This window comes from Sinocyclocheilus grahami, unplaced genomic scaffold (assembly GCF_001515645.1).
Source record: "Sinocyclocheilus grahami isolate Dianchi unplaced genomic scaffold, SAMN03320097.WGS_v1.1 scaffold1157.1, whole genome shotgun sequence".
Lineage (NCBI taxonomy): Eukaryota > Metazoa > Chordata > Actinopteri > Cypriniformes > Cyprinidae > Sinocyclocheilus > Sinocyclocheilus grahami.
In genome coordinates, this window is record NW_015506336.1 from 516,360 (window position 1) to 543,945 (window position 27,586).

Here is a 27,586-nt window from a genome sequence, read left to right on the forward strand (position 1 = left end):
CGAAGGGAAAGAACTCCTGAACCCCCCAAAAATGAGCCTCTGATACCCCTGTTCTCAAAGGCAGTCCAGCACCAGACGGCCGAAATTAATGGAAATATATAACAATCTGAAATTAACTTCCCATAGCCACCAGCAACGTTTTAACCAGGAGTTGAGGAGAAGAGAGGGTGAGTGTGTGAGAGAGGTTGGAGAGGGGGAAAAAAAAACCTATTACGGCTTCACACCCTCATCACACACACACACACACACACACACACACACACACACACACACACAGACAGCCAGCCTAAAAGAAAAGAAAGAAAAAATACTTTGTCCTACAAAATTATAAAATGTCTATTAAATAGAAAATTTCAGCTAATTCAATTATTCTTTATTTGCTAATAATTTGAGTGTCAAAACCATTTTCATTATTTTATTTAATAATAATTTGAAAACAGTCGGAGAAATAAAAATGGTCGAGCAAAAAAAAAAAAAAAAAACATACCAAAGCACCAAGAGGGTTATTTATCTTAGAAATAGCAAGTATCTAAATTTCCTTTAAAGACTCCTAAAAAGAACACAGTAATGATGTTTTAATTGATACAAATAACACATATATCACAAAACCAACTGCAGTAATTAGCATTCAACCAAATAAAAAGTAGCATTGTCGTACAATCCGTTTATTGATGGTTGTCAGTTCGATGCTTATTAGTATACTTAGTAGTATACTTTCTGATTAGCACAATATCTATTATTATGGCCCATTACTAGGGATGTTATTACAGAGAAAGCCCATGTCACTCAAGCACAAAGGGACAAAGTCTGGATTTCGCTAGAAAAGGGATTCTACGTACTAAATAGACCAAGAATGACCTTTCCCCCTACTACACCACTTACTGCAGAATTATCTTTTTAACTATTTAACTGCTGTCAGCGATTTGTCAGAGTGTGGTAATTACCAACCACAGCTGAGGACATTCAAGGAATAAAAAAAACATTTTATTTATTTAGTTTGAAACCACGGAAGACATTTATGTGCTGATAAAGGTAAGTACGAATGCAGTGATTATCTTGTCATTTGTGAATTTTTCTTCTGTGGTTATAATAGTGAGAAGCTAGTTTCTGCCGTTTCCTTTGTTCTTTGTCGTGTTTGACGCCTCTGGATGTGAAGAGCAATATTCATGGAGTTCGCAAACCGAGATGCGCCAATTATAGGAATAATAAAGTATCTTTTATGTTGCTTTTAATTTTCTTCTTTGTTTTGGACGTTTGATCATTCAGAACTGTCACATCAAAATGAAGCCATGCGACTCAATTTCCAAGTCTCCGGAATTGCAATCCGTCGTCTGAGGTGCTGACTAACTCGCACTCTTGAGTTAAATGTCATCGATGAGTCAAATAAACTCGCTAGGCTATTGTTAGTATGTGTACGTGTGTGGAACACATGCGACCTGAATATGAGACGGCAGGTCAGTTTGAATGCCTCTGAGACGGATAAAACCAAAAATACAGGTACTAAAAAGCAGTATGGGCAAGGACTAGTGGTTAATCCTCAAGATCACATTAGTTCATTTTGTTTGGAGCAAAAAATGTAAGACAACTAGAGAGAAAGACAACAAAAAACAGGCTATGGGGTAAACTGTCCCGCTCAACTGTGAATGCAGATTGGAAAAGCAAGTGAAGAAATATCATTCTCCACACACACACCTACACTGCTCTCATCCACTTTAGTCTATGCAAAAGCAGCTACAAAGGATAAGCAGTGCCCCCTAGTGTTTTTATCAATGTGAAATGAGTCCAAATCAAGATTGTGTCCCCTAAGAGAGAAAAAGTGACCATGATGAGGGGTAAATCGAGTTGTGGCATCACAGTGGAAAAGCCTAAGGAAGACCCGCTGGAGATGGAGAGAAGGGGGAGGAAAATGAGGGAGAAAAGGGGGAGAGTATAAGGTAAGAGGTTAGGGAAAGGGGGATGGGGCCGCTGTGGAAGGGTATATAGAGGAATTCTGACACTGTCAAGATAAGAAGTAGACTGTAATGATGCTTTTTGAAAGTGTGAGAGAGCAGGCCGAATAAAAACACACAGTACAAGACAGAAGCTCCCTTTTATATATAAAGTCTTCGACAAAAGCCCCAGATTTCTGCTAGTATGCAACAACAAAAACATCAAACTGCTGCCCACATCTCTCAAAACAATGAAAGGCCTTTCTCCATATTGTTTGGTGACATGTTGAAAATCTGCTCTCATGTGCGTGTCTATGTGAGAACAAACTGCAGTTGGGGAGAATTATGAAATTGAAACTTCTAGTTTGTGATTGAAAGCCAAATAGTTTATAAATGAACACAGGATGTCAAGCTTTAGTTTTGTAGTGTGCGTTTGGCTTTACTTGAGGAATTCTTCAATGAGAAACTTGCAGCCTCATCCAATGCTGATTCAATCACATTGCTCATATTAATGTCCCACTCCACTGAGGGCCTACATCTCACATACACTCTTAAAAATAAAGATTCCAAAATGGGGGTTTTCACAGCGATGCCATAGAAGAACCAGTTTTGGTTCCCCAAAGAACCTTTCAGTGAACAGTTCTTAAAAGAACCATTTTTTCTTAGTGTGAAGAAGATTTTAATAATCTAAAGAACCTTTTTCCACTGTAAAGAACCTTTTGTGGAATGAAACGTTTCCATGGATGGTAAAGGTTCTTTGTGGAACTGTTGATGCCAATAAAAAACCTTTATTTTTAAGAGTGTACATGGAGGTTCCATCTCTATGACATCTCAGTCTGACTTCAGGTATGTGTGCGTTTGTGCAAGTGCGCACACTTTTATGACCAGTAAAAAACCCACAGGCATCCGCAGTGGGACGCAGCCCCACACCACCGCCACAGTCATATGTCTTAAGATGACATCAAAAGAACACCACGAGCTGTTGATGCTCCTTTTACCATCTCTCCAGTATTTCACACAACCCACTGTAATTCACAGCACATAAAACCTTAAAACGGCACATAAAACAGTTCATCTCTTTTCAGTGTCGGCTTCCCGGGCTTAAAAATTAAATATGTTTTACCGCAGGTACATAACTAAAATATAGAGTTTAAAAAAAAGGTCTCGTAAAAGATTAAAACAGGATTTGACTACGTGTTCAGAACGGGGAAGCTTGCATCTCTCCCTGCAGGAGCACTGCGGAGGCGAGCAGACTTCCACAGTAGGTCCAGATCTATAGAATAATCAGCATGGCATGGAGATGTGTGATATTATGAATACCCAGAATGCTCTCTTGACATGTGGAGAGAAAGACGGCGAGAAATCTGGCCTAAACTGCTTGACTCGTTGAGCTCACCCCACTATAAAACATGCTGACATTCAATCAGTTTAAAAACACATGGAGGGAAAGGCAGAATGCTGAATCAGAGAGGGAGGATTGAGTAAGAAAAAGCATACTGAGAAGGTAAAACATCTGAAACTCATGGAGAAACCGACATCCAACATCCTCTGAAGGTAAAGTTCAGTGACATTTGTAAAGTGTGGTGGTTTACCTTTCAGGAGAGCACTTTTACAGCTGTTTTTCTTTCTTTCAAGCCTCTTGTTTTCCTAAATATGGAATTTTATTTTTATGAATGTCTAGATCAGAGGTGCCCAAACTCAGTCCTGGAGGGCTGGTGTCCTGCAGAGTTTAGCTCCAACCCTAATTAAACACACCTGAAGCTAATCAAGGTCTTACTAGGCATACTAGAAACTTCCCAGCAGGTGTGTTGAGGCAAGTTGGAGCTAAACTCTGCAGGACAACGGCCCTCCAGGACGGAGTTTGGGCACCCCTGGTCTAGACCAGTGTTTCCCAACCGGGGTGCCGTCTGTCGAGAGCAGGGGTGCCGTGTAAAAAAAAATCATTTTTAACTATTTTTAAATTGCTAAAATGTTCAAAAAAGCATCTATTATATAATATCCATTTCTGATGTCACCAATAATTAGAGATGCACCGAAATTTCGGCTGCCGAAAATAAGTTCACCGCTCAGGATTCATTGTCACGTGGTGTGACGTTCTGTGTATTATCCCGCTCTATGCGTGTGGTCACTCAGTCACTCCACTCGTATACCGTTCATGTGAATTGGAACAGCAAAGTCCGCTCAAAAATTGAGCCGACAGGAAACATGGATGTAGTACAGTATTGTTTCTGTCTGCAATAGCCCTACTGTGCTGTAACATGGTGTGGTATATGGGCAACTCTGGTAACGCTGCCCTCTCATTCATTGATCTGCTAACCGCTATGTTATGCTCGCATGTTCTGATAATAATAGCTTTCTAGGACTAAACATTATTTGGATAATTGGTAAAAAAAAATAAACATTTTTTTTAATTTCACTATCTTAACCCTACTGAAAAACTAAAAAACAATTTATTTAATTCAAAGGCCTGTCGTTATTTTTTTATTTGTGCTATCATTATTAATTTCTTTATTAGTTCTTATTTTATTACTGACTGCTTACTTGTAATTTTTTATTCAATTCAAAGTTTGAAATCAAGCTATCTTGTGCTACTGCACCAAAATTACCCCACTGTAAAATAAAAAAAAAACACTTAGTGAGCAAAAATTTGTGAGATAGCTAGTTATAATGGTAATTAAATAATATTTACATATGTATACAAGCCTACATTAAGATCTGTCATATAAATTGGTCTCTTCATTAGAAATTAGCCTACTGATTGCCACCATTGATGGACAATTGCTTTAATAATATTAAAAATATCTGTATGACATTGTATTCTGCAGTGCTTCCCTGTTGTACCCAATATCTATACTTTTCAAATTATCATATCAAAGTTAGAAATTCAAATATTGTGACAAAACAAATTTTGTAGGGTGCCATAAGTTTGTTAAAATTTCCAAAGGGTGCCGCGACTGAAAAAAGGTTGGGAAACACTGGTCTAGACCATCCTGGTCCAATTTAAGCCCTTTCCTTAAAGAGAAAGAGTACACCAAAATTTAAATTTTTGTAGAAGATTTTTGTCCAGACAGCAAATGTCAATGGTATCCAAAACTGTTTGGTTTCCAACATTCTTGTGTGTGTGTGTGTGTGTGTGTGTGTTTGTGTGTTATACAGGTTTAAAATGACATGTGAGTGAGTAAAGATGTGTGAGAACAGTAAGTAAATGATAACAGAATTTTAATTTATCCTGGTTGTAAATATTGCCTGCAAAAACTTTTGCACATAAAACAAAACAAATTGAAGCAATTTTTTCTCAGACACTGCGTCCTAACAAGAACGATTCCAGCAAAATCTTGCACAATGCAATAAATTCACTATACCATTCAGAAGTTATGCTGTTTCATGTACGATGTATAATGGAAGGAGAATTTGGATCAATCAGACTTCACTATCCATCACAACCAAGCAATTGACAAAATGCCCTTCATAGCTTGTTCATAGCTTGTTGTGCTTGGCCATAAAAACTTTACACTAACTAAAATGAAATAGATAGACGTTACTGATTTATCTGTTATTGCTTTATCATGTCACGCCTGGCTTCCAATTATGAAGTGGAGACAAAGCACAAGCGGAAAGAACAAAGAATATGTGTATGAGAGAGAGAGAGAGAGAGAAAGAGAAGGTGAAAATCAAATGAGAAAGATGAAGCGAAAAAAAGAGAGGGATGCTGTCCTCCTGGACTAGCCTTAGTCCCGTGTACAGACCTTGCCATAGGCTCAGAGGGAGAGAGATGAACGGAAGGAAAACCATAGAAAGGTGAAAGAGGGATTTGTTTGTTCCTGAGGTCATGTGCGGCACACAAAGCTCTCCAAGAGGAAATCAAGAGGAAGAAGAAGAGCAGTATGTTCAACTCTGTTAAAGATGACCTGCTTGTGAAGAGAAAGGTTCTCTTTAAGACGCACTTCATTGTATATCTTTAATGTTCTTAATTACCTTTATCTCTCTTGAAATTATACATATTTCATAAACAATGAAACTTTTTAGAACTCTATATAATTTCCCGCCCAAATCTAAAAAGACTACCCTTCTTTTGAGTCACAAAAATACAGTAAAAACAGTAATACTGTGAAATATTATCACAATTTAAAATAGCTGTTTTCTATTTTAGTACATTTTAAAATACAATTTATTCCTGTGATAGCAAAGCTAAAATCTTACTATCATCAATGTTGAAAACAGTTGTGCTGCTTAACATTTTTTGTGAAAACCATAATTCAGGATTTTTTGATAAATGGAAAGTTCAAAAGAATAGCATTTATTTGAAATAGAAACATTATAAATGTTTACAGTCACTTTTTATTAATTTAATGCATCCTTGCAGAAAACAAATATTAACTGCTTAATAACTTTATTGGTATCAACAACAAACTTAAGTTCTGTGACTAACTTCAAGGTTAGAGCCTTTTAATAGTAATGCATAAAAACAATATAACAGTAAAAGAGAGCAATCTGAACAGATTCAGTGATTAAGTAAACTGTAACCAATACGGTCTATGATTCCTGACTCCCGTGTTTGATTCAGACTGGTTCCCCGATCCATTTTTTGACTCAGTGTATTATTCTTCTTTGTCCAGTTGTTTTCTCTCATCATAAAAAATCCAATCTGAAAATCTGACATCTAAACTACATACATTTGTTTCCGTGTTGCTGCAGCAGCACTAATTCTAAATAGTAGAGAATCACTGTTTCAGAAGGTGAAAAATAGTCAGAAAAATAAAATTCCACAGTTTTTGTACAAAACAACCTTTACTAACATTATAAGTAGACCTAAAACAAATATAAAGCAAAAAAATGTATGAGTGTATGACTAAGCGCTAACTATAAAATATACGTGTGTGCTGCAACTCTAAACTATGTTCAATACACATCCTGAACCGAGACATGAATACACATCACATGACCCTTCCCTCGGCTCTTGGTAGCCCTCAGCGCAGCGACTAGGGATGCGCCGATCCGATATTCATATCGGGTATTGGCTCCGATAGTGCCATTTTTCTCGGCATCGGTCAGAGAGGGCCGATCCAAATCCCTTCGTGCTCATAGACTGTATAAAAACAGTTCGTGCTGCACTGTATTTGTTTTGTCCAATCGTATCTATCATATGTTGTTGCCTTAAAAAATATACTATACATTCAAAATAAATGTATTTTCATTTTATAGTATATACTTAAACATATGTTTTTAATGAATGGATTTTATAATATAAATAGAAATGTGTAACATTTTACCATATTTAGTGCAACACTTTTATTCGTTCCACACAAAATATAGTTTTTTCACTAAAATTGTGCACTGATTTTTCTAGAATAACTTTTGCTGCCGAATTATCCACTAACCTAGTTTATGATACATTTTTGTCATAGATTATAAATATACATAGGCCTATATTTTTTCATATTGTTTATTTTATTTGTCTTTATAATGAAGTAGTCTGTATCTAGTAGATTGGGAAATAATGATTATCAGTTCCATACACAGAGATATATAAATTCTACATTTATTTAAATGGGGGAAAAAACTTCACTGGTATCGGATCGGATCGGTATCTGTATCGACCAATACCGAACCCTAGGTATCGGAATCGGAAGCGAAAAAGGCGGATCAGAGCATCCCTAGCAGCGACTATTAAGATATTGGCGGCAAAGTTTCTTCCTCTTCTTTCTCCCACATGCCTTTCTCCTGCAGGTTGGGGAGGATGCGTTTGAGGTGAACTCTGCATAGCACTATCTCAGGGAAAAAAAAACAAAGTGATCAATGTGGGGAGGGGATGCGAGGTTCCCTAGGACAAGCCAATCAATGCATGAGAGGAACCTTGCCCAGGGCCCTTATGCAAATGGAGGCACGTCCGGTAACCCTGGGAGCCGACATGTGCGTCAGATCAATGGGGCGCTGCATTAAAAACCTTACAGCTATATCAGATGCCTGCCCACTAAATATGTAATGATGAACCACTTAAGATTTCACTGTGAACTCTTTAACTAGCGGCAGAGGCACATGTGTGAAAGCAAAAAGCTCGATCTGTACATTGAGATAGACGTACTGGATTAAATCGGACACTTGATTATTGTCGTTTGCTGCGGACAGCATACACACACACACTGGTAAATTTAGACTTGGAAATTAGGTTGAAGTATTCAAAATGGTACCATGCCATAGATGCTAAACACAAGAGAATGCTAAAACAACTATATAAAGGCTATTTTACATTAGCATGGGACGAAATGAAGTGTCAAACAGACGTCTGAAATATGTCTGTCAAACCATGACAGGGCTCATCACGGATGTTCAATGGCTTATTGTAATACATAATTGCATATTCTATTAGGCGGTACTCATAGCGATATACATTCACATGCAAATGATTTCGTCCAGATGAACCACACAGAAGATGACAGACAATAAGCAGGCATAACAAACACGTCTATGTCAGCGCAGACGCATAAACACTGGCGCGCACGCCGCAATCTCAGAGTTACACATCAAATCAAAGTCTCTTCTCACTTCAAAGTGTATTCTGGACACATTAGACGCACACATTCCTGGAGCGTGTGTTATCGTCGGTGTGAAGATAGGCCACTCCACACAGGCGTTTGCTGATAGTTTATTTATAGAAATAGTGGAGCGGGGTGATTTCTCTTATCATGAGCTCGTTTCGGCGTGAATTTATCCCTCCATCCATGTTTATGCGCTAAACTCTCTGAGCCTGTTAACAAGCAGCGGCTAATTAAGCTTGTGACAGAGAAAAGATGAAGTGGGGGAGGAAAAAAAGAGAGAGGGAGGGAGAGAGACAGACGGAGAGAGAGTCTGCGTTAAATGCATAAGGTTGACCTTACAGAACTGCGGCGGTGAAGGGATGCCCAACATTACTAAAGTTGAAAATAAAACCGGTTTAAGACGCAATAGAAATAAGACCGTAATGCAACAGTAAATTAAACCACAGCACAATAAGCGGCAATACAAAAAAGAGCCATAATACACACAAGTCAGACAAAACAGCAGAAATAAAACACAAAACAATGAGAATAAGCCACAACACCAGAATTACTCAAATAATAGACTGTATACACAAATTTAGACCACAACAAAACAGAATTAAGACACAATACACTGGAAAACATAAATCACAGAACAACACATAGAAGTGACAATAAAACATTTGAGAGAGCGACACCATAACATAATTGTCATACGACACAACATGAATAAACTGCTTTTGGATTTGACATTGTGAAATATTGAAGTAGCTGTGTGTGGGAAAAAAAATTGTTCATAAGACAGAAGATCTTGCCTGGAGATCTGTTCGTCTTTGTAATATTTAACAGATAGAGCGTCTATACTGTCTTTATATAGTCAATAAAACGCAGCTACTATTTCCATTTTACCAAGGTGCCATATGCTTAATATAATGTTCTCTTGAAGTGGATCTCTAATGAACAGGCATACTCATAAAAATGTCTAACAACATTTACTGAGCAGCATCAGAACTCATTTAACCCAAAACAGCTGACACACACTTTTCCTTCATGATAAACACAAGCACCCACATTTTAGATTCACATAACTATGACTTGGCTGTACAAATAAGCAGTTCTGCATTACCAGTACAAAATAATCGCACAGTAATTGTAATGTTCTATTAAATGCATGCTCTATATTAAATGCCTAATATTATTACTATTATTTACATTATTACTAATGATATAGTCTTCAGCATATTATAAACTAATTTTTAGTCAGCAACAAAAGTATTGTTTCAAAAAATTAATAGAAGAAAACCCACTCAAAGTAAGCATCCTTTATGCATTAGTTCCATATTTATGTACCGTGGTACAGTATTTATATCCAGAAATACCATGAAACAGATCTGCTGTGTATGTAGACAGTGAGATGGAAAGCTAATTATTCTTAGCACACACAGAACTCCACCCCCTCTGTGACCCTGTTTCAGCATAACACACCTGGACGGCAAATTGATATCAATTAAAAGCCGCATGCGGACGTGCTTCCATTCTCCAAAACAATCTGTGCATGCTAGATTGCTCGTCATCTTCAAAAAACAAACAGAAATTAATGACAAAATGAGCCGGAAATATATAAATAAGCCACTGCCGAGCTGTAGTCAAAGCTCTCTCTCTGGTGAATCCCTTGCAACAGAAGTCCAGGAGGGAAAATTGGGTTTGAAGCGGCCCGTCATAAATCAAATAAATTAATAAATAAATAAATAACAGAAAATGGCTCAAACAGGCAGATAAAGAAAACAATGCCTGGGAGGAGGTAAAAAGGAAAAAGGCAATCCACAGTGGGGGAAATCTTTTACAATGTTGATTGTCAGGATCTCTTTTCAAGCTACAGAAACGATCCACACACAGGGTCTGGGAAGACTGTCTGCTGTTAATCAGGGGAATTCTCCAAAAATGCTGCGGTCCAAAGAAAGCCTTTGTCTGTTGTGTGATTCATCCAATCAGGACTTGAACCCAGTTCGCCATCACACCCGGTCAGACCTGATCATCAGTGCTCAAACAAATATCATCAAGTCTGAGCTTCAAGCGATGGCAAGTGTTTCAATCATTTTAGAGAAAAACACTAGGACTAGTCGATATCATCATATTCATTGCAGTTAAATAACTGAATTATTCTGAATGTATGGATAAAATACTTAAACTTGCATTTTTCTGAAATAAATTAATACTTGTACTTAGCAAGGAGCATTGATTTGATTAAAAGTGACAGTAAAGCCATTTATAATGTTACAAAAGATTTCTATGTTTTAAACACATGCCGATATCTTTAACTATTTATTCATCAAAGAATCTTGAAAAAATGTATCACAGTTTACATAAAAATATTAAGCATCATGACTGTTTTCTAAATTAATAATAAGAAAGAAATCTCTGCAGTTGTGAATGTTTCATATTTCATTCCAGTCTGCAGCCAGTGAATCAGCGAGATATCAGACCCACTTTTCCAAGCAGAAGGTTTTACAGTCAGCAGAGCTGTGTTTAAGACTTCAGTTTTAAGGCTGGAATATACTACATGACTTTTAAAATCTGAAGAGATTTTAAGATAAAAGGTTGCGGGTTCGAGTCTCGTACCGGCAGGGTTTGTAGGTGGGGGGAGTGAATGTACAGCGCTCTCTCCCACCTTCAATACCACGACTGAACCCCAAACTGCTCCCCGGGCGCCGCAGCATAAATGGCTACCCACTGCTCCGGATGTGTGTTCACTGCTGTGTGTGTGCACTTTGGATGGGTTAAATGCAGAGCACTAATTCCAAGTGTGGGTCACCATACTTGGCCACATGTCACGTCACTTTACCGACTTTGTGAACAGTCACAAAGGGAAAAACTGGGCATCATACACTAAACGACTGAGGATCATACACTACCAGACTTTAAAGTCAATCTGATCACAACAAACTCACGCACCTTTTGCTAGGAGACATGTGACATTATGAAAACAATATGTGTTTTAAAATAGGCTGAAAATATCAAGCATGTTTGATATCCTCCAACTGGATGGAATCAAAGTCTGAAGCTAAAAAATTTGAGTTTGTGAAAATAATACATTACGGGATTTTCTATTAAATCTGTCAACTCAAATCTGCAGACTGGTTCTGACTGTCAGCAACTAGTGCCAACTTCTCCAGACTGTAAAAATCACGTAGTGTATTCCAGACCAGCATAACAGCATAAGAAACAATAAGAAAACTTGAACAAAATCTTGTATTCTGAAGTTCAGTTGACTATAGTGTTACAGGCCAAGATTCATAATTCAGGTAAAGAAGAGAAGCCAAACCCTTGGTGTCTAGACTCCAGCACCCCAGAGTCAAGTGGTTTTCGAGAAACTGAGCTCTGATGCTTCTCTATCAGGGACCAACAATTATGTTTACAATAAAAAAACCTCTAATACCTCTTTACTTGTAACTTACAATTGAAGTGTTTTATATCCTGATCCACACACACACACAGGTGTTTGAAGTTTTTACCTGAATCTGTGAGTGCACAACGACACCCAATGACACATACATTTGATCCATTTATTTCATTTCATCTAAGCTGTGGGCACCCACACACTGGTGCACTGGGAGGCAGATGTATGATTGCATAACTCATTACATAATGTGCCCATCTTCTCCAATCCGGCTGCTCTTTTCTCTGCCAGAGAGTCAGGAAGGTTACACGGAGCTGAGCTCTGCCCTGACGGCTGCTCCGACAGGCCTCCAGCTAGACTCATAGATGAAAGCAACTGCTGCAGCAATCAAACAACATCAGATGGAGAAGGAGAAGGATATGGGACAGGTATGATCAGGTGAGATGAAGGGGATTGAATCACAACTGGATTTGCTTCAGGAGCCAAATTTTACACTGGACATCAAGTGGCAAGTCAATATGGTTCCACAAAATTAAACAGAAATGGCCTAAGAGATTCTGAAGTGTACATTTTGCTATCCCATGGGTGCAGATGAAAAAAAGTAGGGTAAAACAGTTTTCGCACAAGCATTCTTCTGCTGATGTGGATGGAACACCACATTAAATTACATTTTATTAGCATGCATATTTATTAAATGCACCACAACAATGCTACCGAATCTACAGTGTGAAACAGACAGCCCAATCAGTGTATGATTACCGAACAAATGACTCTTAAGAGCCAGTTCTTCTTAGTGAATCAAACACATACTGCACAACTAGTGTAGTCCGATTCCCATGTAAACGATACTAATTGGTCTGTTCTTTTTAGCGAATCAAACATGTAAAGTACAACTAATGTCATAAGATTTCAGAACAAATTATTCGAATGAGTCTGATCAATGAATCAAACACACACTGCACAACTAGTGTAGTAAGAATCCCGAAAAAAATATTCTAATGAGTCAAATCTTTTTAATAAATTAAATGCACATTGCACAACTAATGTAGTAAGATTCTCAAACTAATTATTTTAATGAGTCCGATGTTTTTATAGTGTAGTCCAATTCCCAAACATATGATTCTAAAGAGTCAGTTCTTTTAATGAATCAAGCACGCTCAGTTTACAGCTTGTAAGACTTAAATCAGTTCAATTACTGACTGTTTATGACAACATGTGGTTAAAGATACACATTATGTATAGTGACCAGAAACCTTTAAGTAACCAGAATGATTAAAAGGAATACGGAACAGAATAATTTAATTATTTTTGGATTCCATTACTAATTATAGGTCAATGAATACGAGCCACAGGACAATGTCAACATGGTGGATGCAGTATATCTGGTAATGTATTCATACTACACATTAATGGTTGATAAGTTCAAATTCAGTACATACTATGAAGCAACAGGAATTCAAGCGCAGCCATAGAGTCAGAAGAAGGAAAAACAGTGTCAGAGAGTGAAGAGAGTACAGTTTGTCTACAGTCTCCTCAAACTCAGAATTCATGGCACAGATATGACAAGAAACAGAGACAGTTGAATCAGTCACACAGAGATGGAAGAGTGAGTCCTGACATAAAGCTATCCAACCCTGACGCACCACTCTTACTTAAAGGCACACTTTGATGTATCTATAATTACTACATACTGCCTTCGAAAAGAAATCGAATTTCAATGAAAAGAAAGAGAGGGAGAGAGGCAACATGCTGGAGACATTAATCCGCCTGTGTTTGATGTGCCTGATCAGAAACATGTTTGTTAGGAGTTAAAGGGAGCAGTAATTAAGCCACAGACGGCCTGTTTTCAGGCAATCTGCTATGACCGGCCCTCTCATTAGATAGGGTTACAGTCAATGAAATGTACAGATGATTTGAGTTCTTGTTAGTGTAATGTTAAATGAATGAATGAATGAATAAATAAAAACTCAAATAAATACTCATTTTACTCAATTTCGCTTGAGGAGTTACCAGTGCATTTACAAAACTATAAAAAATTGTATGTCAAACAGCTGAAATGATTAAACAATTTTAACTTGAGATGTTATACAACATTATTCATGAGATCTATACAGATAATCTGTGTTTTTGACGACTAAGTTCAGTCCTCCAGTCATCCAATTCATCAGAATATACCTGCCACTCCATACCAGAGATTACCAAACCAATGAAAGGCATAAGAATGGTTTGTATATGAAATAGTGTGTATAAGTGAGCATTCCGTCTATGTGTGTGTGTGAGTCTTTGGAAATGAGAAAAGGGGGAAAAAAACAGGGATGCATCAGAGAAAGGTGGCTAAACAGATCTCTGGAGGAAGACCGCCATGGTTCCACCAGCGAGGGGCTGTCACGGCCACAACGCCACATAAATATTTAACAGTTATATTCAAATTACGAAACACAGAGACTCCTGCCTCAGATAAACACACATATTCCAGGAATTATCAGAGGAATGCTAAATCATGGTCATCCACTCCACCCTTCCTTTTTCTCACTTTAAAAGAAAAGTGGAACGGGTTCATGAAAAGGTGTAGGAGTGTGTGTAAGAAAGAAGAAAGTGTGCGTTTATGTTAGTTCAAAGGTTAGCCAGAGTGCTCCTGGGGAAGTTGTCCTTACAATGTACACACCTAGACTAGAGATTGAGACAAGCTACCTGACCTTCGACCCCAGAGGTGATGTAACACAGGGTACATAGCTGAAAACTAAAAGGTTAGTTCATCAAAGAAAATGTGGTCATCATTTTCTCTTTGTGTCATTCGAAACATTTTCATCCGTGAAAAACAAAAGAGAATGATCTTAATAATCTGTGCCATATAATGAGACATTAGCTGTCAAGGACTATATAGCACCGTAAAAGTAGCTCATAAGACTTATACACTATATTTCAAGTCTTGTAAAATCATACAATAGATAGAAATCTTCACCTCCACTATAGTTCTCAGAAGTTCTTGCTTGAGATTGATCATGTGAAATATAACAACCAACTCCGTTTGCCATCAATGACTTCAAAACTTGTTTCAGCATATTCGGTAGGATGAAAAATGGGTTGAGAAGAAACAAAAAGTGCACATTTACAGTAAAAGAATGAAACGTGAAGCCACTAAGAACCTTTAAGCATCTAGTGCCACCATTTCCTAGACATAAAACATACCTGGAGCCTCCAGCAGTACATCTCTAGACCCTTTCAGGTGGCAGAAGAACTGAAAATCAACTCCCAACTACTACCAGTTTCTGGAAGACGCTTTCTTCAAACATTGGAACAATTTAAGAGAATCCAAGAAGACAATGCTAGTAAAAAAGCTAGTTCATGCATTCATGACCTCTAGACTGGACTATTGTAATGCACTGCTAGGTGGTTGTCCTGCATCTTCAATAAACAAGCTACAGGTAGTCCAAAATGCAGCAGCTAGAGTCCTTACCAGGTCAAGAAAATATGATCATATTACCCCAATTTTACAGTCTCTGCACTGGCTACCTGTTAAGTTCCGTATCAGCTACAAAATATTATTTATTGCCTATTAGGCCCTTAATGGGTTAGCTCCTGCGTACCTAACTAGTCTTCTACCACGCTACAATCCATCACGCTCCCTAAGGTCACAAAACTCTGGACTTTCGGTAGTACCTAGGATAGCAAAGTCCACTAAAGGAGGTAGAGTTTTTTTGCATTTGGCTCCCAAACTCTGGAATAGCCTTCCTGATAATGTTCGGGGTTCAGACACACTCTCTCTGTTTAAATCTAGATTAAAGACACATCTCTTTGGCCAAGCATTCAAATAATGCATCTCGTAATCTTTTACTGCAGTTATATCTGATCAAATGCACATTATTATTCTTTAGTTTGGGTTAAACAAACCAACTTTGCTTGGTTGGAACAGCAGCTATGCTAATTAAGTCTCTACTTGTTTCTCCGTTTCTGTAACTAGGATTTACACAAGCTTCAGTCTGGATCCAGAACACCTGAGAAGAGATGATGCCCACCCCTCAGAGGACCTCAGATGATGCCAACCCTGAAACAACATACAGAACTACCACATTTTGCTATAAGTTTGATTGCATCATATAATAATTGCTGTTAATAGTGTTCATTGTCTGTTTGATTACGTCTTTAATTGATTTTTCCGTACATTTCTGCCATATGTACATTAACTGACAGTCACCACTGATAAGCTACCACTAAATATTGTTGAAACCTCTGTGGCATTTTTCAGAGATCTGTTTTACAGAGGCACTGAAAATAAGGATGTCTATATTGGCCCCAAAATTTGATAAATGGTCAATATGTTATTAGATTACAAATAATTATTATATGTTTTTATTAGTTAATTATTAAAGCATTTTTTTCTATTTAAGGTTAATGGGAAAATTATGTAATCTGGTTGCCTAATAATTGCACAAATTTATTAATTAAAACAAATGATGACCAAATTTTCTTTTTAGGGTGCATTAACTCTATTTACACAAAATTTTTTATTTTAGACCAAATGAGAGACTATGACTTCTTTCTCTTTTCTCTCAGGGTCTGTTGTTATGCATACTTGTCTACATGCTTTAACAGAGCTGTAGCTCTCATTGCAGTTTCTCATTCTTTCTTCATCCTCCCTCCTGCTCAAGGAAGTGGATAGTGCCTTAGGACAAGGATGAACTGGATTGTTTACAAAAGCAGCACTTTCTCAAAGAAACTAAGTATTATTTATTTTTAATCATTTCGCTCTCTCTTCTGCTGCTTTTCCCACCGGTGAAGACAACTGTGTGCATGTCGAGGAAGTGGAGGGGGAGGGCTTTTCATAATAATAACCTCTAACAAATACTTACCAAATTCACAAATGACAAGCCGCCATAGCTGTGTGCCACGATGAGGACATTTTTCGCAAGTGATTTAGAGATGAATTGGTCCCACACATAGAGCGTGTGTTCCTCAGGAGTGCTGTTTTCCTGTAAAGACAAAGTGGGAATAACTGAAGTTAAAGGGGTCTTATAATGAGAAATAGAATTTTCCTTGAAATTTTAAAACAGGAGTTTTCAAGATGGGGGGCTGCAAGGGAGTGCTTGAGGGTCCGTGGAAAAGTTTAGAGATATACAGTGAAATAAATAAGATTTAAAAAATAATAAAAGTTGATATATGTGGATACCCCTTTTAATTAACTCACTAATATTTTAATCAAAATGTAGGTCTATATTTACATAAAATAAAAATGTTAAAATATACAGAATATACAATCTACTAAAACACATTTTATTTTTTTGAACCTTTAAGTTAGGCTGAAGACTGCACCCATAAACTCACACACAGCCACATTCACACAGTTAAATATATCTTACTCAATCAATGAATCTTGCATACTGCAAATGCCTCCAACGCAAAACTCAATAGATTGTGTGACGTCAAGTTTAAATCTTAATTTGTACCCCGCTGACTGATCAATACGGCGTCTATAGGAGCGATAAACACATAATCGGCCTACATGGGAAGGTCACACAAGCAGGGCACAAACACAACACTCGTAATTAACACTGGCCTGGGGTTATAACGCTCTACGAATGTGAGGCGAGAGAGAGAAAGAAGAGAAAGGGCATTCATTCATTCACTGGCGCATGCAACATCGATCTGCGTGTTTGTTTGCAAATACGGCAATCGTTTAAATGCAGAATAACAACTAAATTAGAGGAAAATCACTAGCAACAACTGAGTGAACGTGGGTGTCGGTGACATAAAACGGCAAATATGGCAGCTATACAGCTGCGTGATATAAAGAGCTGGCCTTGTCACAATCAGCTCCTGAAAGTTTGCAGCCTTGCCCTGAGTTTAGCCTCTCTCTCATGATCTTGCATCAGCTCTCCCACATTGATTAGCTTTTTGAAAAGCACAATAATAAGTGAATTAGAGCTGAAGGAGCTGGCAGGAGGGAAGAGATTTCCTGTCACCGAGATAGCTTGTGTTGGCGAGGGGACACAAATATGAAAGTAAATAAACAGGCTGGTGGGAGGGGGGGTTACGACGTGATGCAACTGGCAGAAAGCGCTGAGCCCAGATTTCCTTGGACGGCTGGGAGGTGGGTGCAGGGCGGTGAAAACAGGGACGAGTCTGCATGTCTTTCTGTCACACCCTCAGACATCAAAGCGTTTTGAAGAACCAAAGCTGAGTCATCATCGCAGCGCATTTCATATTCATAAAGCTCTCGGTGCTCACACACGCAAGCCAGGACACAGTAATTCGTTTATATCCACTCACTAAATAAAAGTCCCTGGTCTTATTGTATCTTATTGATGTAACCAATGCCATGTGGGCAGGAAAACACAAAAAGTGGCAGGCACAAGTCAGTAGAGTCCACCCTCAAGTCTATATACTAACTAATTAAAATAGGCAAAATACTATTTTAAATAATACACTTACACAATAATATATGCACTTACACAACATACAGTATGCACAGATGTGTGACAGCGCTATTAAAAGTCACGTAGCATAAAAGCTAAGGTAGCTTTTGGTTTGCATGTAGACACTTGTTGAGGCTATTTTTTCAGTTCAGCCTTAAAAAACAAAACAAAATAAAAAACAACCAGAACAGAACAGGGGGAGTATTCCAGAAAGCAGGTTATGTGACATACCCAGGTATGCTTAAGGGTAAGTAAATGGATAAACTCAGCTTTCGGTTCCAAAAACGGAGGTAACTTTCAGGGTATGTAAGTAGCCATAGCATTTGACGAGACTCCAGTGGGTGTGACAGATATTAGTTGTGTAATATATATATATATATATATGTGTGTATGTGGAGTGTAACAGCACACGTACCGAAAATTTTATGAAAATACACATCTGATATGACTTATTATATAATATAATTAGCATCAAACACACAATATAATTCTTATTCTCAAGGATTAAAGATTAAACGGAAAACAAAAGAAAAATGATTGCACAGCCACCTGTTAGGTGGCGATATGAACCAAGTATGCAAATGGCCTTTGAACAAAAGAAGAAGAAAGAAGAAGCATGGCGCGCTTTTTCTGAGCGTTCGTTTCCATAGTGACTCGTCGATTCGTCACTCTGTTGAGAATGTCTTGCGTGTTAACCAGGAACATACTCTGTGTTGAATTAACTTACTCCCAGACGCGTTTTTGGAACCAGCATACCTCGAGTAAGCAAGGTTTGGGTTAATCAACCGAGAGTTCAGGGTTTGGCAGATGGTAAGTTAACCTTGCTTTCTGGAATACACCCCAGAACAGAATAAAACAGAACAAAACAAAACACTAGGGATGTAACGATTCACTCAACTCACGATTCGATTCGATTCGATTCTTTGACGTCACAATTCGACTCACGGTTTTATTTTTTTTACAAAATGAGATTTAAGACAAATTATAAATGAAATGTATCCTTTTATTATTGCTTGGACAAAATGCTGCACGTTTCTTAGTGAAACTGAAATATATCACTATAATAATATACTAATATAGTGCATACTTGCATATTATTGCTCTTTTGCTGGTTTTGATTGCTTCTATTGTCCTTATTTGTAAGTCGCTTTGGATAAAAGCGCCTGCTAAACGACAAAATTTTAATATAATGTAAATGTAAATAACAAAACTAAATTGAAATTTTAAAACAAACCCCAAATCAAATAAATTTGTACCCCGCTGACTGATCAATACGGCGTCTATAGGAGCGATAAACACATAATCGGCCTACATGGGAAGGTCACACAAGCAGGGCACAAACACAACACTCGTAATTAACACTGGCCTGGGGTTATAACGCTCTACGAATGTGAGGCGAGAGAGAGAAAGAAGAGAAAGGGCATTCATTCATTCACTGGCGCATGCAACATTGATCTGTGTGTTTGTTTGCAAATACGGCAATCGTTTAAATGCAGAATAACAACTAAATTAGAGGAAAATCACTAGCAACAACTGAGTGAACGTGGGTGTCGGTGACATAAAACGGCAAATATGGCAGCTATACAGCTGCGTGATATAAAGAGCTGGCCTTGTCACAATCAGCTCCTGAAAGTTTGCAGCCTTGCCCTGAGTTTAGCCTCTCTCTCATGATCTTGCATCAGCTCTCCCACATTGATTAGCTTTTTGAAAAGCACAATAATAAGTGAATTAGAGCTGAAGGAGCTGGCAGGAGGGAAGAGATTTCCTGTCACCGAGATAGCTTGTGTTGGCGAGGGGACACAAATATGAAAGTAAATAAACAGGCTGGTGGGAGGGGGGGTTACGACGTGATGCAACTGGCAGAAAGCGCTGAGCCCAGATTTCCTTGGACGGCTGGGAGGTGGGTGCAGGGCGGTGAAAACAGGGACGAGTCTGCATGTCTTTCTGTCACACCCTCAGACATCAAAGCGTTTTGAAGAACCAAAGCTGAGTCATCATCGCAGCGCATTTCATATTCATAAAGCTCTCGGTGCTCACACACGCAAGCCAGGACACAGTAATTCGTTTATATCCACTCACTAAATAAAAGTCCCTGGTCTTATTGTATCTTATTGATGTAACCAATGCCATGTGGGCAGGAAAACACAAAAAGTGGCAGGCACAAGTCAGTAGAGTCCACCCTCAAGTCTATATACTAACTAATTAAAATAGGCAAAATACTATTTTAAATAATACACTTACACAATAATATATGCACTTACACAACATACAGTATGCACAGATGTGTGACAGCGCTATTAAAAGTCACGTAGCATAAAAGCTAAGGTAGCTTTTGGTTTGCATGTAGACACTTGTTGAGGCTATTTTTTCAGTTCAGCCTTAAAAAACAAAACAAAATAAAAAACAACCAGAACAGAACAGGGGGAGTATTCCAGAAAGCAGGTTATGTGACATACCCAGGTATGCTTAAGGGTAAGTAAATGGATAAACTCAGCTTTCGGTTCCAAAAACGGAGGTAACTTTCAGGGTATGTAAGTAGCCATAGCATTTGACGAGACTCCAGTGGGTGTGACAGATATTAGTTGTGTAATATATATATATATATATATGTGTGTATGTGGAGTGTAACAGCACACGTACCGAAAATTTTATGAAAATACACATCTGATATGACTTATTATATAATATAATTAGCATCAAACACACAATATAATTCTTATTCTCAAGGATTAAAGATTAAACGGAAAACAAAAGAAAAATGATTGCACAGCCACCTGTTAGGTGGCGATATGAACCAAGTATGCAAATGGCCTTTGAACAAAAGAAGAAGAAAGAAGAAGCATGGCGCGCTTTTTCTGAGCGTTCGTTTCCATAGTGACTCGTCGATTCGTCACTCTGTTGAGAATGTCTTGCGTGTTAACCAGGAACATACTCTGTGTTGAATTAACTTACTCCCAGACGCGTTTTTGGAACCAGCATACCTCGAGTAAGCAAGGTTTGGGTTAATCAACCGAGAGTTCAGGGTTTGGCAGATGGTAAGTTAACCTTGCTTTCTGGAATACACCCCAGAACAGAATAAAACAGAACAAAACAAAACACTAGGGATGTAACGATTCACTCAACTCACGATTCGATTCGATTCGATTCACGATTTTAATTTCACAATTCACTGTGAACTTTTTTACAAAATGAGATTTAAGACAAATTATAAATTAAATGTGTCCTTTTATTATTGCTTGGACAAAATGCTGCACGTTTCTTTGTGAAATTGAAATAAAACACTATAATAATATACTAATATAGCACTTGCATATTATTGCTCTTTTGCTGGTTTTGATTGCTTCTATTGTCCTTATTTGTAAGTCGCTTTGGATAAAAGCGCCTGCTAAACGACAAAATTTTAATATAATGTAAATGTAAATAACAAAACTAAATTGAAATTTTAAAACAAACCCCAAATCAAATAAATAAGTAACACAAATAAAATAAATCAAAAACAAAATAAGGCTTTGTCTGTGCTCTTTCCATTTAAAATTAGAGGCAGGCAACTACTGCATTTTAATCATGATCCAAACAAAGATGCTGCATACATGCAACATGAGCAGGTTTTAATCTAAAATAGATTGTATAATTTCGAAATTTGAAGAAAAAACTGAATGGTTTGACTTCAGTTTTTGTGAAACTACATATAAAAAATATCTGCATGAAACAAAAACAGCAGAGCTGAATGAGACACAGATTCACTCTCTGCCAGTAGGTGGCGCTTAAAGCGTTTCTTTGGTTTCCGCTGTAAACAAAGCAGCACTGCACTTATGAACTTTAATATGCATTATACAGAGGCAAGAGGAAAAGAAGAAATACCATCTAAACGTTTCTAAAGATAGTAAGTTCCCCTCAGACATACATTCATATAAACTCCTACCCCTAATTGAATCGCGATTTGTTTACCATCTCAACCGATTTGAATCGTCACATATTTTAATCGATTTTCAACCGGCTCACGGATAATCGTTATATCCCTACAAAGCACACAAAAGAAAACAAAAGAAAAAAACAAAACACAACAAAAAGAAATAACAAAAACTAAAATATTTGCTGTAATTTTCATGACTTAAAAAAAAAAAAGTTTACAAATTAAAAAATGCAATTACAAGAGTGCATCTTGGAAGGTTATTTTATAGTGAAGCAAACAAACTGAACGTTATGCTGTTCTGTCTGTGCATAAGTGTGTGTTTTTCAATAAATTAAGTCTCCACTATTGCACAAGGGTGATGCCACACAAAACCAGGTAACATCCCCCTCCCCTTATCACCCCGGCACAGAGTCTGACACCTGGCCCATACGTACACACAAGCACATACAGACCACCGACTCCCTCCAACCCTTCCCCTATGATTGACTACCTCCTCTGATAGAGCCCACACTTATCTAAACAGCATTTGCATATTTGTGTAATTATTTCCTAGGGTTAATTAGCTCCTGCGAAACAATACATCCATAGAGAGCAGTTCCTGGTGACAGGTTCACCCTCTCTCTCTCTCTCTCGCTGTCAGCCTTCATCTCATCCATGCATGCACAAGACCTGGAAGACTCCCAGAGTGTGCAGACCTGTTGCACATGTCTCAATGTTTCTGAATACGTATGGACGTAACTTTCTGCATCGCTAGCATCACCAAAAACAATTGCTAAAATAGTGACAAGTTCCTCAAACGCTCTCTTTGTCTGCCATTGCATGGACAAACTGAAAGTCAACCTATGTATGCCATAGTTATCAATGATTGCATATTAAGCTAGGATTTAAAATAAATAAATGAATAATTTCAGCTTTAAAATGTATACATTCTCACGATCATTCTCATGATCATTATTTATTAATGCATTAATATTAATTATATTTATTTAATTCTAGAGATTTTGCAATGAACTTAAATAGCAGAAAGAAAGAAAGAAAGAAAGATTGTGAATAAAATTTGTTATAGACGGAGTGCATCATGTCACGCTGTAAGGCACTGCCGTTGCACTGCAGGTTTTTTCAAGCTGTTAAACTATTTTAACACATTGTTGCCAATGGTTAGTTGCCCACATGCTAGTTTCCAGGTAAACACATAAATTCTTATTTAAGGCTGAAAATCTCTCTTTCTATTATGCAGAGTCAAGACTTAGTTCAAGACTAAGAAAATTAACATGGAGTAAATCCACATAAATATTCAACGTCTTCACTGGCTGTTTGGAACAGCATTAATTCTAGAGATTTTGCAATGAACTTAAATAGCAGAAAGAAAGAAAGAAAGATTGTGAATAAAATTAGTTATAGACGAAGTGCATCATGTCACGCTGTGAGGCACTGCCGTTGCACTGCAGGTTTTTTCAAGCTGTTAAACTATTTTAACACATTGTTGCCAATGGTTAGTTGCCCACATGCTAGTTTCCAGGTAAACACATAAATTCTTATTTAAGGTTGAAAATCTCTCTTTCTATTATGCAGAGCCAAGACTTAGTTCAAGACTAAGAAAATTAACATGGAGTAAATCCACATAAATATTCAACGTCTTCACTGGCTGTTTGGAACAGCATACTAACATACTGTACTTTTGCTAAACAGTATATATATATAGCACTGTATGCAATTTTCTATGTGCAGACAAACAATATCCGGATGACTCACCACAGTGCATTTGCCTAAACGTACAGAAGACAAACTGCTCTGGATATTGTATCCCACAATGCAAGGAGCTCATATTGACCTTCTACTTCCAGTGTGACAAATTAACATAGCAATAATTAATAAATAAATATTTAGATATCACTTTTCACACACAAGTAACATCTGCCACATTTTGTCCACCTATTTTTTGCCCATTTAAAACTGGATTTAGCTCCACGGGACTCAATAAACTGTAAACTCACATTTTTAAGGTAATTCAAATATGTAATTCAAAACAAGCCATTAACAAAACCTTTTCGTTTTCTTTTTCTTCTTATCATATTTCACTCCATATTGCTCATTTTAATGTTTTTTTTTTCTATCACAGCAGGACAATCTCACATCTCACTTGAAATTGCTTACAAAAATAAAACAAAAATAATAATAATTAGATAATTGTATATTCACAGGCAAAAACTTAATAATGTCGATCCACTAAAAATGAATGGATTCCTGTCAAACCACATGCCATGTCAACAGCACATGTACATTATGTGACCACATGCATGTCTGTCAGCATAAACGTATCTCAATTGACATAGACTGCGGTTTCCTCAGTTTCACCTCAACAACATCTGACATTATCTGTTATAACAGCGCACTATTTGAGTTTTTCTCTTTTCCTTCTCTTATCAATTGAATACCCTTCTTGGAAATACTCCACACAATCTGAGCAAAGTCATATGGAGGTGTCCCACACGCTGCAAACCCCTTGAATTGGCATATAGGATGTGAGCACAGCATCTAAAAGAAATTCTTCCTTTTTTGCAGCATGACAGATTCTTCCTGCACATCTTTCTCTCTATCACCTTCATTGTCAGCAATCAGAAGAAAAATGCCATTAAATGAAGATTCACAACTCCATTTTAGATCCACAATGAGCGCAACTCCAGCCCCATTTGAAAATGTAATTTATTCCTGTTACTTCCATTTTTCGTCGTCTGAGCAAAGTCATATGGAGGTGTCCCACACGCTGCAAACCCCTTGAATTGGCATATAGGATGTGAGCACAGCATCTAAAAGAAATTCTTTTTTGCAGCATGACAGATTCTTCATGCACATCTTTCTCTCTATCACCTTCATTGTCAGCAATCAGAAGAAAAATGCCATTAAATGAAGATTCACAACTCCATTTTAGATCCACAATGAGCGCAACTCCAGCCCCATTTGAAAATGTAATTTATTCCTGTTACTTCCATTTTTCGTCCTTACTCCAGCCTTCAGTGTCACACGATCCTTCAGAAATGATTTTAATATGCTGATTTGGTGCTCAAGAAACATCGATGCTGAAAACATTTGTGCTGCTTAATATTCTTTATGGAAACCATGATATTTTTTTCGATACATTTTTGATTTAAAGTTCCGAATTAACATTACTTTTAATCTCTAGTCTGTAAGTACTACTTGTCCTTTTTTCACGACATTCCGATTGCTAAGTATCACCTTTAAAAAGCTCAATCGGCACAAACAAGCCAAACTCTTTCTAGCCGCACTGGGCAAACACAATCCTCTCAGCTCATTTCAATGGCCAGTAGTAGCTTTTCTGCAGGACATGGGATTATTTTCATTTAGTTAAACGATTAAATGTTAAACAATCCAAAGAGGTAATTGCGTGTTTTGTATTATCACCGGAGCCATTAGAATGTGGACCTACTTTCCCGGTGTTTGCCGAGATTCACATTAAGTGCCTCAAACGTCCGTTAGCCTGTCGCTAGCTCCACATGGGTAGCGTTTACAGAGACCGCGGACTGATAGTAAGAAATAGGAGTCTGGGAAAGCCGATAATGCTGAGGGATTTGAAAGTTGGCAGTGTGAGTGCTGGGTTTGTATACTCGGATAAGGCTGAGACTGGGTTTCATGGCGGCGCGTGGACTTCCTGATAGCGCTGTTAGCGTGCATGGAACACTAGACGCCTCGGGCTGGCAAAATGAGCACTGGCACTCACTTCCTGCAGATTTGCCGTCCACACCTGGCCAGTTCCAGACAAGGTGCTCCTTCAGAAAAGAGTGTGACCGCGGCAGGAGCCCTCATATCTAGCGGAGGGAAAAGGGGGGAGAGAACACGAACCAAGGAGATGACTTGAAAATCACAAGTAATTAACGACTAGCGAGCTCACCGAAAGCCAGTAAGATGACAAAAGAGGCCAACGGAGAAGATGTGGGCAGAATATCAACATGCTTAGGGAAAACAGGAAATTAAAACGGCATGGGGGGGGGTTACAGACCCCCTAAGAGGGCTCTTAAATAAAGGAGGTGGAGGTATGGTGCTGATAAACACGAGACTGTACTGTGATAGCGCTGTGACCTTGTTAGCATGGAGCTAATCTCGACAAAATTTGCTAGTGCATTGTTTCAAATCAATATCTCATTAACAAACTACAAAGGCCTAGGCAAAAGACAGCTCCTGGCTGCATGTGGGCAGAAAGGTCATCTCTGTGACATCTCAACCTGTCTCACTCAAAGCCTGTGATTGTCAGATTAAATTACTGCCTTGCTTTAATTGATGTTAGTGGGAAGAAGGCGCAGACAGTGGTTCGTGTGTCGTTTGGTGGTGAAGGCCTGCTGTGAAGGCCCTTGGTTTGGCTTCTGACAGCAGATTGGATGTGTTTCTTGGTTGACCTAACGGGAAGATTGGGAGCAGACATCAGAGTCGAGTTACAGCGGGATTCGCCCCGAGAGCGGTTACAATGCACAGCTTCAGAGAGAGGAGATCTCAGACGGTGGCAAGGGTTGACAAGCAGTTCATATGCAAAAATAACAGGACAACACGCACATACAGGCACATGGAGACAGCTGCCTCAGACACACAGTCACTTCACATTCTCTCTCTCTCTCTCTAAATATTTATAAATAACTAGAGAGTAGATCAATCTGCCAATTTTTTATTTATTTTTTATTGTCATTTCCTTTTTTACTTTTCATTCATACTATGAAAATCACTCTATGTAACTTGTAAAAGATAAACACAGGTCTATATGAATCATATGTTTCCAGGTTCCAAAATTTACTGTCTGTAAGCACCAAATTGTGCAAAATTTGGCTTTGGTGAGTAAAATAAAATAAAAATCGACATGTGGGCAGAAAGGTAATATATTATGTAAATATTATGGTTTTATTTACATAATATATCTGTGTGTACTGTGTATATTTATTATGAATATATAAATACACACACATTAAGTATATATTTGCTTGTATTTACATGTATATATTTATAGTCATATAATTTATATTATATATTAATATATTTAATATATAAACGTAACATTTTCTTAAATATATGCATGCATGGGGGGGTGTGTGTGTACACATAATAAATATACACAGTACACACACATATACTATGTAAACAAAAACTTATATATATATATATATATATATATTTCATTATCATTATTTTTATTATTATTAATTACTGCACTTTTGTTCAGTCTTTCATTCGCATACTTGCACTAACAGATGCCCCAACTCATAAGTCAGTGCAGCTCAAAATAAATAAATACACTCACGCACACAGCAGACGCCCACACACACACTTGAAACAGCAGAAAACCTCATAACCTGTGATTCTGACCTCTGCTGCGGCCATATCAGCAGTTCAGAAGTTTAATTAAGGCACGTCCGGTTGCC

General features: G+C 37.8%; 1 protein-coding gene across 2 annotated transcripts in view; it reads right to left on the reverse strand.

Moving 5' to 3' along the window:
- LOC107567417 (protein FAM172A) overlaps window positions 1-27,586 on the reverse strand; it is a 162,980-nt gene that overhangs the window by 68,982 nt on the left and 66,412 nt on the right. For both annotated transcript variants that reach the window (XM_016253091.1, XM_016253092.1), the window contains exon 4: window positions 16,691-16,810. In XM_016253091.1, coding sequence (XP_016108577.1) covers window positions 16,691-16,810 — 120 coding nt within the window. The remainder of the gene's footprint in view (window positions 1-16,690; window positions 16,811-27,586) is intronic.